This window comes from Meriones unguiculatus, chromosome 11 (genome assembly GCF_030254825.1).
Source record: "Meriones unguiculatus strain TT.TT164.6M chromosome 11, Bangor_MerUng_6.1, whole genome shotgun sequence".
In the NCBI taxonomy this organism is placed as follows: Eukaryota; Metazoa; Chordata; class Mammalia; order Rodentia; family Muridae; genus Meriones; species Meriones unguiculatus.
The window spans coordinates 77226753-77245631 of record NC_083359.1 but is presented as its reverse complement, the minus strand read 5'-3'; the positions used below and the strand labels follow the sequence as shown (position 1 = coordinate 77245631).

The 18879-nt window shown below is 37.5% G+C and overlaps 1 protein-coding gene across 7 annotated transcripts in view; it reads left to right on the top strand.

Moving 5' to 3' along the window:
- The window catches only part of Cep350 (centrosomal protein 350), a 137446-nt gene that overhangs the window by 92752 nt on the left and 25815 nt on the right, over positions 1 to 18879 (top strand). For all 7 annotated transcript variants that reach the window (XM_021660491.2, XM_060364485.1, XM_060364484.1 and 4 more), the window contains 5 exons: positions 888 to 1087; positions 7469 to 7677; positions 11534 to 11678; positions 16637 to 16797; positions 17909 to 18045. In XM_021660491.2, coding sequence (XP_021516166.1) covers positions 888 to 1087; positions 7469 to 7677; positions 11534 to 11678; positions 16637 to 16797; positions 17909 to 18045 — 852 coding nt within the window. The remainder of the gene's footprint in view (positions 1 to 887; positions 1088 to 7468; positions 7678 to 11533; positions 11679 to 16636; positions 16798 to 17908; positions 18046 to 18879) is intronic.

Below are 18879 nucleotides of genomic sequence, written 5' to 3'. Positions count from 1 at the left end.
TGGCCTTTTATTACTTATTGGATGTGTGAATTCTTTTTTTTTAGCTATCTGTCATTAAAATCTGATAGCAGTAATGAATGTAGGCCAGCTTGTTTTAGTCACAGCATCTATATGTGGACAGTTAATTAGTGGCCTTTCAACTAACCAAAATTTTTTCACTAAATCAACAATTTCTCTCAACCCTTTAGGCCCAAGATAAGATTGAATTTGAGAGATGAGGTTGAGTTGAGAGACTCCTGTCAGTTAGTACACCCTCTGCTTGGTCAGGCAGGGGATAATACGCAGGTGGTGCCTGGAGGGTGCTCTGTGGGTCCCACACACAGGAAAGAGCATCACTTGACATTACATTGCCTCGGTAAAAACAAAGCCCAAATTCGAAAATAAAAATCAAAAGAGGATATAACCATTTTTGTTTGTTTGTTTGCTTGTGTATTTGGGCACCGTGGGGCTTGTTTTTATAGTTCCTTTTGGTTTTTATTGTTTTGAGTTTTGTGTGTTTTCTGGCCTGAGCTTTTGGAGTAAATTTCTTACATATTCTTTCTCATGAAAAAAAGTCGCCCAGAAGAAAGAGTATGTAAGTTACTGAATAACAGTGTCAGTAAAGTTTGTTCAAATATGCATAGAGTTGTTTTTTTTTATTTACTACTGACTTTCGCTTCACTTCCTTCAGTACCCTGACAACCTATTATAAGGAAACACTAATTTTCTCATATTTACAAAAAAAAAAGTTGGCTCATTGTGCTTCTGTCATTGCAAAGTTATGGAGAGAATGGTATGAATGCCCTGCTTTTTGCACAGGTTGTTGGTGAGGCATGAATGGCAGAGTTTTCAAAATGACCTCTGCCTATGGGTAGGTTTTCTCACTGTTCTTCATGGTGTGACCATAGGTTTCTGACAAAGCGAGAACAAAAACTAATGCAACGACGTCAACATGCAGAGGAGCTCCTGGAATGGAAGCGACGTCTAGACGCAGAAGAAGCAGAAATTCAACAAATGGAAAAACAAGCTTTGGCTGCCTGGGACAAAGAGCTAATAATAAAACCCAAAACTAAGAAAGAGCTAGAAAGCCAGAGAATGGAGCAGAAAGGTAATAAATACAAACTAAAGTCTAACATATTTATTTTTGATGGGAATGATTAAAAGTGAAGAATGCAATCCAGCTACAAATGATGTGCAACTTTTAAGAAACTATAATTTCTTGCCAATATAATCATGAAGGCCCTTTTTTTAAATTCTATTTTTCAAAGCTTAATAGACATTCAGACAGGGAAAACTCAAGTGCTTAACTCTTTGCTCAAGAATACAGTTAAACTGTATCCCAGAATACAAAGGGATGCAGTTTTCAACTACGTTGTGACATTAGTACATAACTTCAAAGTTAAATCCATACAAGGATAACACACAGAAGGAAAAAGCTGTTCTTTTCTATTCTAAGTACTATACATACCAATCTAATCTAAGGAGAAAAAAATTAGTCACTTGCATGGATTCAGAAAAAGATGTAGGGTCACATACAGAACCTCAGATGAAAGCACACATGGAAAGGAAGTGTCTGTACCCAGCTAACGAGTATCAATACAGAACAAAACAAGAAAACCCAGAGTTAAAGCAGATATAATGGAGATAAAACAGAAAACCCTCCCCTTGAAAATGTTTATTAAGCATTGTTATGTAGGTTTTAAGGAGTTCAGTAAGGCTTGAAAAACAATGAAAAGCTGTGAGTAGTGAGTGGAAGAAGCAAAATTCTTTTTTTATTTTAATTTTAATTTCTTTATATTAATTACAATTTATTCACTTTGTATCCCAACTGTACCTCTTCCACTGTGGCCTGGTAAGGTTGCTCCCCCCTCACGGAGAGGTGATCAAAGAGCCAGCCACTGAGTTCATGTCAGAGGCAGTCCCTGTTCCCATTACTACAGAACCCACTTGGACACTGAGCTGCCATGGGCTCCATCTGTGCAGGGGTTCTAGGTTATCTCCATGCATGGTCCTTGGTTGGAGTATCAGTCTCAGAAAAGAGCCCTGGGCCCAGATATTTTGGTTCTGTTGCTATCCTTGTGGAGCTCCTGTTCCCTCCAGGTCTTTCTATCTCCCCCTTCTTTCATAAGATTCCCTGCACTCTGCCCAAAGTGTGGCTATGAGTCTCAGCATCTGCTTTGAAACCCTGCTGGGTAGAGTCTTTCTGAGGCCCTCGTATGCACATAGAAGACCCAGAATTTGGTGCTGGAAAGATGGTGTGTTGGGTAAGAGTGCTTGTTTCATAAGCATAAGAACCTAAATTTGAATCTAAGTACCCATGTAAAAAGCTGGGCAAGCATCCATGTCTGCTTATAACCCCAGAACTGTGAGGACAGAGACCATCTCAAAGGAATAGGCAGAGAGGATAGAGCAGGACATTTGACTTTTCCTGACTTCCACATATATGTGCATAGGCACATATAATTGCACATATATGTACACATATACCCCTTCTCACATACACAGGAAACCCAGGATTTGCACTTTATTAGAATAATGAATGAGCTTAGTTTGGTCATTGGTTAGACAATCCAAAAAAATGGAACCCAGTTGTAGGCTGGAGCTGGAAATGAGCTGCTAGAATGCTTGCCTACCATGCACAAAGTGCTGGGTTCTTCCCCAGCACCTGGACATGATGGCATAGGACTACCATTCCAGTGGGGGCAAGAGAATAGGAAGTGCAAGGTCAGTCTCAGCTTCGCAGTAAGTTTGAAGCCAGCTTGGGCTACATCAAACCCTGACTCAAAACCAACCAAAGAAATCAACAACAACAACAAAATCCACTCATTCCTGCTCCTTCATGTAGCCCTGATTACTTTAATTGAATCATTTTTAAAGGGGCAGAGCAGGGGCAGTGCTGGAGAAATGGATCAGTGGTTAAGAGTGTTTCCCACCCATCAAAGGATTCAAGTTTGGTTGCTAGCATCCATGTCAGGTGTCTCACAACTACCTGTGACTCCAGCTTAAGGGGATCCAATGCCCTCTTCTTGCTTCCTTGTGTACCCACACAGACATGACATAAATTCACATAGACACAAACATGTACACATAAATAAAAGTAAATCTTAAAAAAATATGTATTTGAAAGTAGAATTAGTTGGAAAGTAAAAAAAAAAAAAATGAAAGTAGCGATCAGTGAGAACAGAAATGGGACAAGAGAAGATAATAGGTGAATCTAATACATTATATACATGTATGAAAATATAACAAATTTCATTATATATAATATACCTTATAAATTTTAATGAGAAAAAAAACCTCGATTATATGTCTTAGACCAACAAAAATTGGTGTTTAAAAGTATCATTTCAAAAAACTTACAAGTAGAATTGGGCATAGTGGCATACACTTCCAATTCCAGTGCACAGGAAATGGAGGTAGCATTGTGACCTTGAAGCTAGCTTGAACAACAAAGTCTGAGGCCAATATAGGGAGAACTGTCGATAAATAAAAAAATAAATAAATGCGAACAGGCAAATAGAAACAAAAAGTATGAAGCACTTTGATATAAGGCTAACAATACAAGATGTTTGTGAAGGAAATTTTACAGCTTTGTTAAGAGATTTTAAACAGCAAAGCAATTCACACTCACAAATCAGTGTCACATGATGCTAATTTTACCTGAACTCTTGATTCAAGAGTCAAGGCAATTTAAATCTGAAACCTGTCAAGGTTTCTGAAAAGGGTTTTAATGATCTCCTCTAATTTTATTTATTTATTTATTTATTTATTTGAACAAAAGGTCTGAAAAGCAAGACTTTGGTAAAGAAGAACTGTAACAGCCAGTAACTGTTTCACCATATACCAAGACTTTTAAAGGAACAATGGTTTAACAATGTGGTTTAAACTTGCTGAGATGGGCAAATAGACTGTGAATAGGTAATCCAAGAAAGACCCATGCATTATCGAACGTTGGTGTGGCACCAGCAACTTTTCCGACTTACAGAGAAAGAAGGGACTTTCCAAGAAATATTTTGGGAGGAAACAATGAAGTGCTGAGCCCTGCCTGACCACATCAGATCGTACCACTGGTGGGGTGGTGCACACCTTTAATCCCAGTACTCAAGAGGCAGAGGCAGGAGCATTTCTGTGACTTCAAGGCCAGCCTGGTCTACATTTTGAGTTTTAAGACAGCCAGGACTGCATAAAGGAAGGGACTCTGTTTCAAAAGAAAAAGAAGAAAAATGTGTTCTAGGTGCCTTTCCCCTAATTGATAGAGATACGGCTTTTTTAAACTTAATATTTCTATTGCAAACAATGTCATAGATTTTTTTTTAGCGTAGTTAGTTGGAGTGTGTATATAGATGTATGAATAATGTCTTTACATATCTAACCTCTAACAGTACAGCAGAAGGTTTCAGCCTCTTAACCAAAATATTTACCTTTGATGCTTTCTGTTCTGTTCTGAACAATGCTGATTGCAATCCATTGCCTGTACTTCTAATAAGTTACAACTCACAACTTAGAAAATGTTCTGGCACAGCAGTTATCAAATGATTTTGACTTTGGGACCTCTTTATGCTTGTAGATTATTGAGAACCAGAAAGAATTTTAGTTCATGTGATTGCAGATATGTTTATACATATCTATATTTATCATAGTAGAAATTAAAACTGAAAAAAAAAAGTTTAAGTATTAACAATTTTTGGGCTAGAGTAAGGCCCTAGATTCAGTTTTTTTTGTGTTTTGTTTTTGAGCTAGGGTTTCTCTGTGTAGCTTTGCCTGTCCTGGAACTCTTTCTGTAGACCAGGCAGTCTGTTGAACTCAGAGATCCACCTGCCACTGCCTCCCAAGTGCTGGAATTAAAGGCTTGTATCACCAACACCCTGATTCTGGTAAGTTCTTAGCTTTAAAAAACAAAAACAGGCAGGTGGTAGTGGTAAGAAGGCAGAAGGACCAGGAATTCAAGGTCCCCTTGACTATAGATTGAGCTTGAGGCCAGCTTGGGCTACATGAGACCCTCATAAAATTAAAAAAAAAAAAAAAAAAAAAAACATTGCCTAAATAACTTCTAAAAATGTAAATAGATTTCCCCAAAAAAGGCTACTCGAAAGAAAATTATATTGCATCTTAGCAAGCAATTTTAATGTCCCATTGAGTAAAATGGATTTTTTTCTTATATATGCTTCTATATTCAATTTGTGACATTTTGGTATACATATACATGAGTATATAAAAGTAGATATACTTCAACTAGCTGTACTACTGTTTGTAATGGAAATATTTGAAATAGGAAAAAAATTACATTTCTATTAGTGGTATATTTATATATCCCAGGAATCAGCATGTATATTTACATATTTTATCTTACTCAATTAAATTAAAAAAAATATAACAATACAAATCAACAGGTAAAAAAATCAAATTACAGGTGGCCACAAGTGGTTTGACAATTCCTTTTTCTAAACAATTTAGAATATGTAAAATAAAGTAATATATGAGAACCAAATGATACATAAAGAAAATCAAGAGTTTTCTCTCCAACTTCAGCTGGAAGGTAAATTAAAAATAGCTTCCCTTGTTAAAGCCATTAATTAGCAGCTGTTGGGCATAAGTGTACAGAGTGTGAGCAGGGCAGTGGGATAAAAGCTCTCCTGGAGCTGCTTTTTATCTCATCAAGAATATGAGTTTGCACTACTTAATAAAGTAGAGGTCATATGAGCAAAAGGGTCCAGGAAAAGAGAAAAGCCACTAAAATAATAAAACCAATCATCATGTGTTCATTGTAGCAGATAAAGCTGACTCTAAGTAAAACTAAGTAATACATTTTAAAGTGTTCCATGGTTAACAAACCTTTTGCAATAACCAAATTCTGAATGTCATACTGAGCTTCCAGAAACACCTCAACACCATGTAACCGAGCTGTCACACTGCAGGACCCAGAACTCTAAAGAAAATTACTCATCATTATTTCCTTTACAATGCCCCTTGACACCACTCAAAATGTAACCACTAAAAGATCCACTGTTGCCACCAAAAGCTGCCTTAAGAATGGATGTGGCAGGGAGTCTTTTTCCTCCAGCTACTCACTTCCAAAATGAAATCTTCTACATTATCTTATAAGAATAAGACACTGACATCAAGGGAGGGTGGAAATTTCATTTTATGGGTTCTAGCTGGCTGAAAAGCAAGGTACTCTTTAGGTAAGAAGTTTATCATTTAGCAATAGGGAGTTTAAAAAGTTAAGAATAGGAACATGACAGGTCCCTACAAGCAGTTGAAGCCATTTACATTCCTTTCATAGAGTACTGTTCAACCAATAAATGTTTTTGGACTTTTCCCAAACCTTCATTTTTAGAATTTTAGTGCAAAAGCAATGAGTTGTTCTCAACAAATCAAAGTTACTTTTTTTTTTTTGGTCAGATTTGAAATGGAAAATAAGGCTGTAATGATTTAATTTTTAGGTTTGTGTGTGTGTGGTGCTGTAGCGTATGTGGGTGCAGCGCTGACACACCACGGTGCAGCTGTGAAGGTCAGAGGACAGCTTTTGGAAGTTGGTTCTCTTCCTACTGTGGATTCTGAGGGTCTCCACCAGGCCATCAGTCTGGAGTGACAAGCACTTTTACCCTGCCCTCTGAGCCATCTCTCTGGGTACAGTGAGAATGACTCCTAAGTTCTTTAAAGGTAGAGATTGGTAGAGCATAGATTTAAAAAGTAGTTGACTTTTTATTGTGCTCTTGTCATTGTGCAGTGATGTATTCTAGTAGATGCACAGTACCACAAAGTCTACTCCTGAAGGAACTTACCTGGTGTTTAATTGTGACAGTTCAGATTCCAACAGTAGCAAGTCAGTGTGGGTTTTGTTAGTTTCCCCTAACTTTCTTTATGACATGACACAGTGCTTTGTATCCTCATTTGTTGTCCAGTGTGGTAGCCATGTTTGACTGGTGCTAGTAAGGAACTAAATACATAAACGTGCATGCAGGCCTGCGCATGTGCGTGGTCGTGTGTGTGTGTTTACACGTGTGTGCACCTGCACGTGCATGTGGAAGACAAAGGGCGGCCTCAGGTCTTCTTCAGCACCACATAGCACCCCAGCGTCTGCATAGAGCACATTTGGGCTTCTCTCCGTGTGGAAAAAGTCTGCTGTATGTAAGCAAGACTTCTCCAGAACATAACCTAGAAGTAAAATTTTAGGCCATAAAGTCTATGTTTCTTTTTGTAAAAAGCACTAAATTATTTTCAAACACGACTGAAGCAGTTCCCACCGCAAACGGTTATGTTTGTGAGTCATAATCGCTCTGCACCCTCATACTTACATTGTCAGTCATCATCACTGGTTGTACGTAGTAAATATTCGTTCTCAGGATGTATCAGCCAAAACTGCTAATGCACAGACTTTGGTAATGTAATGTGGTTCTGTGCTGAAAACAAGTCTAGAATGTGACAAGTTTAACTTCTTTACTGACAAAGACCGACTGTTTTTATTGTTTTCACCCTGTGTTTCCAGGAATAGCAAGTGAAGAGGGATCTCCAATGCCTTCCTACTCTCCCCGGAACACTGAAAGTTATATTCCAGAAGAATTAGGCAGCCCTTCTGATCTATGTGTACCTTCTGAGTCTATGATACAGGCCCAGCCCAGGAGTCCAGACCACAGTGTGCTGACTGAGGAAATGGTTTTTTCTCAGGAACTGGAATCTACCTCTCCTAGTAAACATGTAAGTCAGCGCCTGCTTATATTTTAAAACGTCTTCAGAAAAAGCCATCTGTCTAAAAGGAATTACCAATAGTTATATTATTCCTATTAATGGCAGCATTGACTATCACTTAGGCTTGTAACATACAGGTTTTAACATTTGAAGGAAAAAACAATTTTTTGTTGTTTTGTTTTTGTGTTTTTGAGACAGGGTTTCTCTGTGTAGCCGTGGCTGTCCTGGACTTGCTTTGTAAATCAGGCTGGTCTTCAGCTCTCTGAGATCACCTTCCTCTGCCTCCCTGAGTGCTGGGATTAAAGGTGTGCGTCACCGTAACCCACCTGAGAAATAAAATTTAATAAGCATACCTGATAAGCTAGGGTCAAATGCAAGGGGAGGAGGACCTCCCCTAGCAGTGGTCTTGGAAAGGGACAGGGAGGAGATTAAGGAGGGAGGGTGGGATTGGGAGGGAATGAGGGATGGGGCTACGGCTGGAATACAAAGTAAATAACCTGTGATTAATATTAAAAAAATAAAAATTAAAAAACTTAATAAGCTTATATTTATAAGTATATGAGCTCAGCTTCAGTAGTAGTTAAAATTATACTGTCAAGTCTAGTAATATTAAAGAGATAGGGGGTTAGTTGGAGTGTCTATTACTATAATGAAGCACTATGACCAAAAGCAAGTTGGGAAGGAAAGGATTTATTTTGCTTACATTTCCACATCATTATTCATCGTCTAAGGAAGTCAGGGCAGGAACCTGGAGGCAGGAGCTGATGCAGAGGCTCTGGAGGAGTGCTGCTTACTGGCTTTCTCCACCTGCTTTCTTTCTGAACCCACCACCAACCCAAGGTGGCACTGAACAGTAATGGGCCCTCCCCCACCAATCACTAATTAAGAAAATACCCTACAGGCTTTCCTACACCCCCATCTTATAGAGGCATCTTTTTCAGTTGAGGCTCCCTTCTCTCAAATGACTCTAGCTATGTCACGTTGACCCAAAAACTAGACAGCACAGACAAGAATGACTAAAGTGTAATGGGGCCACTGAGATGGCTCAGTGGGTAATAATGGTATAGTGGTCAGGCTTCATGACTTGAGTTTGAGTCTCAGAACCTTCAAGTAGACAGAGACAACTGCCTCTCACAAGCATGCTCTCTCTCTCTCTCTGTCTCTGTCTCTCTCTCACACACAGAGTAATGAAGATTAATGGGAACATGAGTAAGTTTTTTTTCTCAAATCTGCTTTGTCTTAAAAAGCAATAAGCTTTCTTTAAAACATACTGAAGTGCCTTTGCTCTAATTAGTTAATAATTGCTAATTCATAATCAGAATATGAGTAATGATTTTATCTCTTTAAAATATCTGAAATGAATGGTTTTCAGTTATTATAGTGGGCATTATTAGAATAACATTTTTTATGTTTTTTTTTTTTATTTTGTACCTCATAGGAAGATAAAAACTTAAGATAGAAACTCACCTGTTTTTTACACTGATTTCTACAGGATTAAGACATCAGGTTAGCAACTTGAAATACTAAAAAATGCAACAATAAAGCTTTTTTATTAAACTTATATACGTACTTGTGTATGTTTGTGCATGTAAAAGTCAAAGACAACTTGTAGGAGTCAGTTCTCTTCTCCTAAACCATGTGGGTTCCAGCAGTTGAACCCAAGTTTGTAGGATTGGCAGTAAGTGCTTTAATCTGCTGAGCCATCTTCCTGGCCCATGAATAAGTTTAAAAAGATGGATAGGAATATCTGTAGTTAGAATACCTGTAGTTGTTGTTATTGTCTTTTATGTATATGGGTGTTTTGCAGGCATGTATGTCTGTGCACTCTTTGTGTGCCTGGTACCCAAGGAAGCCAGAAAAGGATACTGGATCCTGAAACTGGAGTTGTGGATAGTGATAAGCCGCCATGTGGATGCTGTGATTTGAACCAATGTCTTCTGCAAGAGCAGCCAGTGCTGTTGATCCCTGAGCCCTTCAGCTCAAAATCCTCACTTTTAGTATGGCTGTGAAGAATTAATTGTATGATCCCCTATTAAAAAGTTAGTCAGAGTCATGTGTATAACATCATTGTACCTGAAAGGTTTAGCATGAAAAATTTTTAATTGTTAATGCAGAGCTGATTCCACATTATGTTGAAAATACTACATTGCTAATGTTCTTTTGCACAGACTTGAAAAATGCTTTTAGAGTATAGAAGGCTTCTCATTATCATGCTAATAATTTTCAAATTGTTATATGGCAATAATAGGCTTATTGTATAGGTAATTTACTTTTAGCATAATTCTTCTGGTCTAGGGATTTATGCAAGTGAACTGTGCAGTTAACACACTCATGGATTTCTAAGCTCTATAAATGTATTAGCTTCTGCCTGCCATTGTTACTAGCTTCATGCTAACCACAAAGCTAAGTGGATACTAAAAATTAGGTATTTTTCTTTCTGAAGAAAATGTATAAAGAAAATTAAAACAAGTGATGTATTAAGGCAGAGATGTATAATTAAAAGTAGTATTTATACTAACAAGTACCAGGTGTTTGCTAAGTACTTTACAGGAATGATCTCAATCCTCAGAGCAACCTTAGAAAGTAGGTAGCATTGCAAATCTCTATTCTGAAGATGAGCAGGTTAAAGCACTTGTCTTAGGACTGGGGAGATGGCTCAGTGGTTCAGAGCGCCTGCTGCTTTTGCGGAGGACTCAGGCTTAGTTCCTAGCCTTCTTAGCACAAACCATCTATTATTCCAGTGCCAGGAGATTTGATGCCCTCTTCTGACCTCCACAGGCATGAGGCACATATGTGGTACACATACATACATGGCAAAACACTCATAGACATAAAATAAAATAATTGAGTCTAAAAAAATACTTGCCCAAAGTCCCAGGGAGAGAAAGTAATAGTGACAGGAGTCAGGCAGCATTTTCACTTCCTCATGATGGCAGGGGAGAAATTTTGTCTTTTATGGAAAGTAAAATTGTCTATTCTTTGTAGACAGTCTTATGCCATTTTTTCCTTCCTCGTATAAAAATCATCCATATTTAGTTAAGTGAGGAGAGTAACTATCACTGACATAAGTAGCTATTTATAATTTATTATAATATTTTTTAAAGTATGTTCTTTCATAAGTGGTTTTCTGCCTTCAAGAAAAATTAGTTTCCTACACTACACCCAACCCCCAACCAGACCCTTCAAAAACACAAGAAAAGCAAAATTAGCCGGGTGTGGTTAGTTCATGACGCCTGCATCCCAGCACTCAGGAGCAAGGCTGGACGGTGGCCAAAAGTTTGGCTAGTTGGGGCTGGACAGTGAGTTCTAGGCTACCTGGGCTTCAGAGTGAGAACCTAGCTTAAATTATATGAATTTAATATAATTATAGTGAATTATAATTATGATATAATTAAAATATAATGAAACCAGTATTTTTATGCTAATCAAGAAATTATGTTAAAGAATGGGGGAAGGTCTTTAATAGAAGTGGTAAGCTTTTTTTTTAATCCTTTGAGAAATTACATGAAGCTAGGGGCTCAGTGATTAAGAGCACTGTCTACTCTTCCAGAGGTCCTGAATTCAATTCTCAACATCCACATGGTGACTCACAATCATTTATACTGGTATCTTATGTTCTCTTCTGGCATGCAGGTGTATATAAATAAAAAAAATTTAAGAATTGTATAAAGTTATGCTAAAATTTAATATATTCAGTTTATTATATAAATTATTAAATTTGGTGTTTATTTGATATGAAAATGTTATAAACTATATTTTAAATTTAAAATGTTCTGTTATCTTTACTTGGTTTTACCTCAGAGTTTAAATATAAGTCTACAGCTGTATGACAAACTCATTCCTGTTTGACTTTTTGTTTATACAGTCACCTCCCAGAAGTTGCTTATCTGTGTCAAAGCAAGAGTCTAGCAAAGCGAGTCATAGGACTGAAGGACACAGTCATCTGCCTGTCAAGTCTCACCATTCCTGTTACGGTTGGTCAGATGAGTCATTGTCTATGACACAGTCAGGTAAGGCTGCAGTGAGTTTCTTTCCCTTGTTTTTGAGTTCTCCTTTAGTAAGCTTTGTCTAAGCACATGCTAGTACTCTGTTATTCTTTGTTGCATTTGTATATGCTTTTTCTTGCCAAGATTAACTTAATAGCTCAGTGATTATTACTGATAATTATATCCTTAATTCCACAAGTTGTAACTACCTTTATTCTTATGTATTAGTGGACATTTGTTTCATCAAAAAAATGTCTTTCCTTCTCTCTGTGGGACACTGCCTTAGCGTCTCTGCAGCACTCTGTACTTAGTGTGCCATACTCGTACTGCGCAACTGGCAGCTGGCCTTGGCCCACCAGGCCTGGATTAACCTCCTGGGGAGCACGTTCTGTGTTTTCTTAACATTTGTCACACCAGAGCCTCATGGGTTCTGTTGATTGCATGTGGTGGGTGTTTATTAATTTTTTCAGGGAGTTATTAATAATCATGAAGTAGAAGGTTGTGTTAGAGTTAATTTTATAAAACTGTGTTCCTCAGTTTGTCTCTTATCCCTGCTATCACACAAATAATTGAGACTTTTATATTTATTTAATAATAAGCTTTACAACACAGTAGCTGAGCAGTTATTATTCTGTTCTTAATCCTCAAAGCTAATTTGGCTTCCTCCCATTGTACATCCCAAGATAGCTTTACTGTGTAGCTTTCCCTATTCCAGCTCTCTCTTTTCTGATCTCTCCTGGACATCTCCTGTGGCTGAATCCCTATTTCTTCTTCTAACTCCTCCTCCATGGGCTGGCAGTAAGTCCAGATCTGTTCTCTCCCATGCTCAATGATTGTCTGTAAGCTGCTTTATTGGCATATCAAGGGACAGTTGGGAGCAGTGTTACACAACATTGAGACAAGAGATTTTTCAGAAAAAGGTTGCAACCAGATATGTGGGGGTAGAGAAATCAGCATTACAAATCAGCTACACAATAACCTTATGCCTGCAAGGTTGTGGAACAGGATGGCACAAATCTGTAAGGAGCCAGGGAGAGAAACAGTAGCCTGCAGATGGCAGAGGAACATTCTGTTTTCTTAAACCTCTCCCTCTTCATGTCTCTGTTGTATATTGATTTTTGAAAGACTGAATTATCTTCTATCCTGCAAGGCTTCAGGAGTTTGTTGGCCTTGAGAAGCATATCTAAAGGGAAAATGCTATGTTTATTAGAATTATGAGGAAAATAATGCAATGCTGAGTATTGCCATATTAATTATATTGATAAGTATATATTGCCATTTGACCTCATTCTTAACTTAGAGAGCGGGTTTAGTTTTTGTTTTCTAAGTGGGAATGGTTTAGTTATTGAGAGAGAAGGTGGATGGGGGAAGTAGTTTAATGAAGTATTTGTTGTAAGTATGAAGACCTCAGTTCAGTTCCTAGAACCCATGTATAAAGGAAACTGGGCATAGTGGTATGAGCTTGTAATAGTAGCCCAGGGGCAATGGAGATAGGCAGATCCTTGGGCCTTGTTGGCCAGCCAGTCTAGCCTGTTTGGGGGAGAAACCAAGTCTCTGAAAACAAGTTGGATATGCCTGAAGACAACTACCCACAGTTAACTGCTGGCCTCTACCAAATGAATACAAACACATGTGTGTGCATCTGTATATGTACATTTTTTTAAAAGATAGATAATGTACCACAATTCAACTATCATTTTCCTGATAATAGTTATCCAGATTTAAAAAAAAAATTTCACAGTTGTAAATAATGCTTTAAGAAATATATGAGGTATTTTTAAATCTGGTAGATAAATAGAAATAGAATTATCAAACAGTGGAAATTATTATATTTTGTGTTTATATTTGTACAGCTATTAATACTTTTGTAAGTTTCTATTTCCATGTTTTAGTGAAAACTTTCTCTAGTAGAATATAATCAATAGACATAAACTTGGTGTGTACTTGGAAACATGGGTTCCTACTTTGGATCTCTTACTTACTGATAACTTTCTTTAAGTTTGTTTCCCATACTCGATTCGTACTTCCACTGGAAGCAACAAGATAGTGTCTTAGCCATCTTTGCATATTAAAGATAATGATAATATTTGTGAGGTAGTTTTATTGCTAGAACTTAAGTAAGAAAAAGGTAATTTTAGAAAAATAACTGAGATTTCTGAATTATAAATGAGATGTAGTCCTTCATGAGGACATTGCTATAAACAGGACTTAAAGAAGTGAAGGGTTTAGTATGGGGTTAAATAGTACTGTGAGTGAGAGGAATCATGTTACCAACCAGTTTACTGCAGTCAGCACATGAGAAGTAAACAGAACCCTCAGCAAATTATTCTGTCCAAACTTGATCCTTGCCTGCCATTTCCCATCTCCTTCTCATCTCAAAAGGTTCATGGCAGAGCATTCCATAAAATATGAAAAAACCCAGAGAGTTGCTGGGTTCGAAAACTCTATAGAAAGATTATCTTGGTGATAAGGACTCATGTGTAGTAATAGATCAAGGCATATTTATAATGTGTTCTCACCCACAATCATTCTGATTGCCTTTCTTTTGCTGCCTTTAGTTTCTTCAGTAATTGAAAATATAAGAGCTGGAGAGATGGCTCAGAGGTTAAGAGCAGTGGCTGTACATCCAAAGGTCCTGAGTCCAATTCCCAGCAACCACATGGTGGCTCATAACCATCTATAGTGAGATTTGGCGCCCTCTTCTGGCCTGCAGGCCTACATGTAGGCAGAATGCTGTATAAATAATAAATAAAGAAAAATATATTTAAAAGAAAAAAAGAAAATATAAATGTTGGAGGCTGGAGAGATGGCTGAGCAGTTAAGAATATAGTCTGCTCTTCCAGAAGTCCTGAGTTCAATTCCCAGCAACCACGTGGTGGTTCCCAGCCATCTATAATGTGATCTGATGCCCTTTCTGGCCTGCAGGTGTACGTGCAGATAAAGCACTCATGCATAAATAAATCTTTAAAAAGAAATAAATATGTTTTCCAAGTCCTTTCATCTAAAGATTCCAAGTTTTCCATCAGCTTCCGTGACTTATTCACTACTATAGGTTGCAGAGATTATATCACAGCTGACATCCGGTCTGCGATAGCACAGTTTACACTGCTCTCCTGCACTTAACAAAGGGACATCTCAAATTTTAAAGGCACCTAACTTGGGGGGTGGGGTTGTTGTTTTGATTTGTTTTCAAGACAGGGTCTCACCGTAGCTCTGGCCGCCCTGGAACTCACTGTGTACACCAGCCTGGACTCAGACTCACAGAGGTCAGCTTGCTTCTGCCCCCTGGGTGCTTGGATTAAAGGCATGCGCCAGTACACCTGGCTTAACTCTTACTTTTTTTGAGACAGAATTGGATGTAGATCAGGCTGGCCTGCTTGTGTCTCTCTAGGAATGAGATTTCAGGCATGTGCTACCACTCTTGGCTTAAAAGTATATAACTCATCAGGCTAGAGAATTAGAGGTTTGTTTTGATTTTAGGAAAGATGGTGGTTTTAAACCCAGACTATATTCCGTTATACTAGAATCACTAGTTGAATGGGCATAAAGCCCCAAGCACTTAGAACTTTCAACCTAAAACCAGTTATTTTCTTGAAAGGTTAAGTGGAATCATGTGAAAAATATGCTTAGTTGCCCTGCCGTTAGCACTTTTTTTTTTTTAGTACATGTTAAGTCAGGGCTAAAGAAATCATAGGAACTCAGCTTTTCTTTGTAGCCCAGATATTTGGATCACACCATTTAAAAGAGACAATAATCTTTCTGCATTTCGATGACCTCTTTAATTCATGTGGAACTTAATCTGAAGTACCTGTAAAAACCCGCTTCAAGATGGAACAGTGTGCTGAGTCTGAGTTTGAGGTTTCATAGGAGATGTTGCCATTGGTTACTAGCATCTCACTGAATGTGTGTGGAAATGCCATCAGTGTGTGACTCTAAGAGATGCGAGGAATAGTCATTGCTATCCTATGTAATTTCTACGTACAGTGAGATAAGCAGTGCCTTTAAATGACACCTGTTTGTTTTCATAGCCTTTGTATGACAGGTTATAATGAAGTCTTTCTTGTGATGTTGCCCTGACGGGCCCTCTCATGTGCTGATGTAAACTATTAGGCGAAACAAAATTTAATCACCTTTATTTTGGTAATTTTGAAAGCTTTCAAAGAAAGGGTATTTTTGTTGTTGTTTTTTAAGTGATAAGACTTTAGTTAATGATTCAAAATTAAAAATATAAAATCTTAGTTTTATCCCAACTTGACTTTAAAAATTATGACAGCATGTATTAATAGTTAAGAAGGACAGTTGTATAAGCACCTTGCTATCAGAGGTAATTTTTTACAGAAGGTACAAATTTCACCAACATAAAATTTTGAACTTGAACTATGTATCTTGTTGGGATTACAGCTTTTCAATATCTACTTACAGTTTCAAATAGTGAGCTGACAACATTGCTCAGTGGGCTAAGAGCGCTTGCTTTGCAAGCCTGTTCCTGTTGACTGGAGTTCAGTCCCTGGGCCCCATAGTGGAAGGAGAGAACCAACTCCCAAGAGTTGTCCCCTGCTCTCCATACTATATCTTATGCACACATACACATTTTCATAATAATTATGAATAAAAAATAGTACCATTAGAAATTAGAAAATAGATGGGCATGGTGGCACACCTTTAATCCCAGCACTGGAGAAGCAGAGACAGGTGGATCTTTGTGAGTTCAAGGCCAGCCTAGTTTTACAGCTTGAGTTTTAGGATAGCCAGGGCTATCTATACAGACAAGCCTTGTCTCAAAAAACATTCATTCATTAATTAAAAATAATCAGGAAGACTAAAGAAAATAGAAAGACCTATGGAAAGCAAGCACACATTTTATTAATAACACTTTTTAATTTCTAAATACTGATTTTAAACAATTCCAGTTTTTTAAAATTAGTTACAGAGTTAGTTTTATTCTTTGTTAAAATTTGTTAAAAAGATTTTGTTTCTTTCAGAAACTACATCTGACCAGAGTGACATTGAAGGGAGGATCAAAGCTCTGAAGGATGAGCTGCGGAAAAGAAAATCAGTTGTGGAACAGCTGAAGAGGGAGCAGAGAAAAAGACAGAAGGAAAGGCTGAGAGCCCAGGAAGCCAGTCTGATCAGACAGCTGGAGGTGAGGCGGGGAGCGGCCAGCTGCCAACGTTAGTAGTTAGTGCAAAAGTGAAGCTCCCATGTTTGGAGTGCTGTTAATAAAGTAGTGCATTGGGAGTTTTCAGTAGTCATGTAGTCTCAGATTTTATCATCTTTAAGAAAAACTGAAGTTATGTAAAGTATTAAGCCAAATACTAGACAAAATATTAAAACTTTTCTGATTAAGATTATGGTTTTGAAAAAGACTATACTGTCTTAAAAACATTAAGATGAATAGACAGATCTAGATACTCATGTTGGTGTTGCTCTTTTTCTCTCCCTCTTTTCTCTCTGACAAGTAGGGCATACACAGTTACTAGCATGGCCCTTGGGCTAATGTGGGGCAGCTCCTAAATGATGGCTGTAAGTTAATTCCTTTCTAAGCTCCAGCAGCCTTCCATTTTCTGCCCAACACTAGAAATCTGGTTTTGTTGACACCCTCTTTCTGGATTTTAGACCAGACATTAAGAATTTGTAGCAATTAACAAGGATCCATCAATCATGCTTTCATTCTGTGAACATTTAATGACAATCTAGTTTAGGCCAAACATAGATACATCCTAGATAAACAGTGCTGAACTTTTGTTTTCAGCTACTCCATCAAATGGAGTTGTACAAGTGAGTTTAGCCATCCAGATGGAGGAAAGCCGGGATCGGGAGAGGGCCCCTGTTGGATGCCATCCTAATGATCGGTAGAAAGTATTGAAGTTGGCTAGTAGAGAGTTGGTGTTTTGATAACCAGCCAACAGTGTTAGTGGTTCCGACTTTGTGGCTGATTAACTCAATTCCTCCACCACTACTTCTTAAGTTTACTGCCAGAGAAACTCAGAAACAAAACAAAATACAAGGCAGGATGTACGGGGTAGCTTAAGCCTTTAGTCCTAGCACTAGGAGGCAGAAGCAGGCAGATTTCTTTCTCCAATCTTTGCAATGGTGAAGGTATGATGGGCAGCAGGAAGGGAGATCTTTATGTTCTGTCTTTTTACTGATTGAATATTTAAATTATGCTATTCAAAAAATTTAAATGTCCCTATGACTTAAAATACCTTTGAGTACATTCTGCATAATAACTTCTCTGACTCTTCCAAACACAGACTTATGATGAATTCATTAAGAAAACTGAAGGTGAACTCAACCAAGATTTGGATACCTCCCCAGCAAACAAACTTCAACTTAAAACTCTTTCCTCTGTTTCTGAGAAACCCAAAATCAAGCCACATCCACTACACAGGTAGGAACTTTTAACAACTTATATATATTCTGCTTTAAATAAAGATAAAGATTTTTTAGTAGAAATTATCTTTTTTTTTGAAGATTTATTTATTTATTATGTATACAATGTTCTATCTGCATGTACACCTGCACGCCATAAGAGGGCACCAGATTTCATTATAGATGGTTGTGAACTGCTGTATAGTTGCTGGGAATTGAACTCAGGAAGAGCAGCCCTTAACTTCTGAGCCATCTCTCCAGCCCAGAAGTTATCTTTTCAATAACAGTAAATTATACTGGTAAAAATACTGTTGTTCTTTTACAAACATGTTGCATATGACAAGTACAAATTTAAATGTACAAGGTACAGATTAAAAATGTGTATTTTTAACCTACAGCCTGGTGGTACAGTGAAAATAGTGCTCTCAGCATTGTTGACAATAACAGCAGACTGAAGTACAGATCTTTTGAAAAAACAAGGCAATGTGTTAGAAAGCAAAAACAATCTGTTATGTTTAACTCCATAACCTCATGTCTAAAAAAATTAGCTTGATAAAATATGTAGTACCAGAAATCTCTATTTGCATGAGTGTATTTACTATAGCATCCTTTGTGTTTATCATAATATCCAGCTATAGTCATAAAACATTGGAAATAATTTTTAATTTCAAGAGTGGAATATCTCAGTAAAATGTGGTTCTATTTAGTTAGTAGAAAATTATATGACCAGTAAAAAAAAAAAAAATAGAAGTCAGTAAATAGAACAGTAGAATATATGTTATACTAGATTAAAAAGTCAAGCTATAACATTTAAATGGTTTGGATGTGGGTGAGAGGCCAGTGAGTACAACTG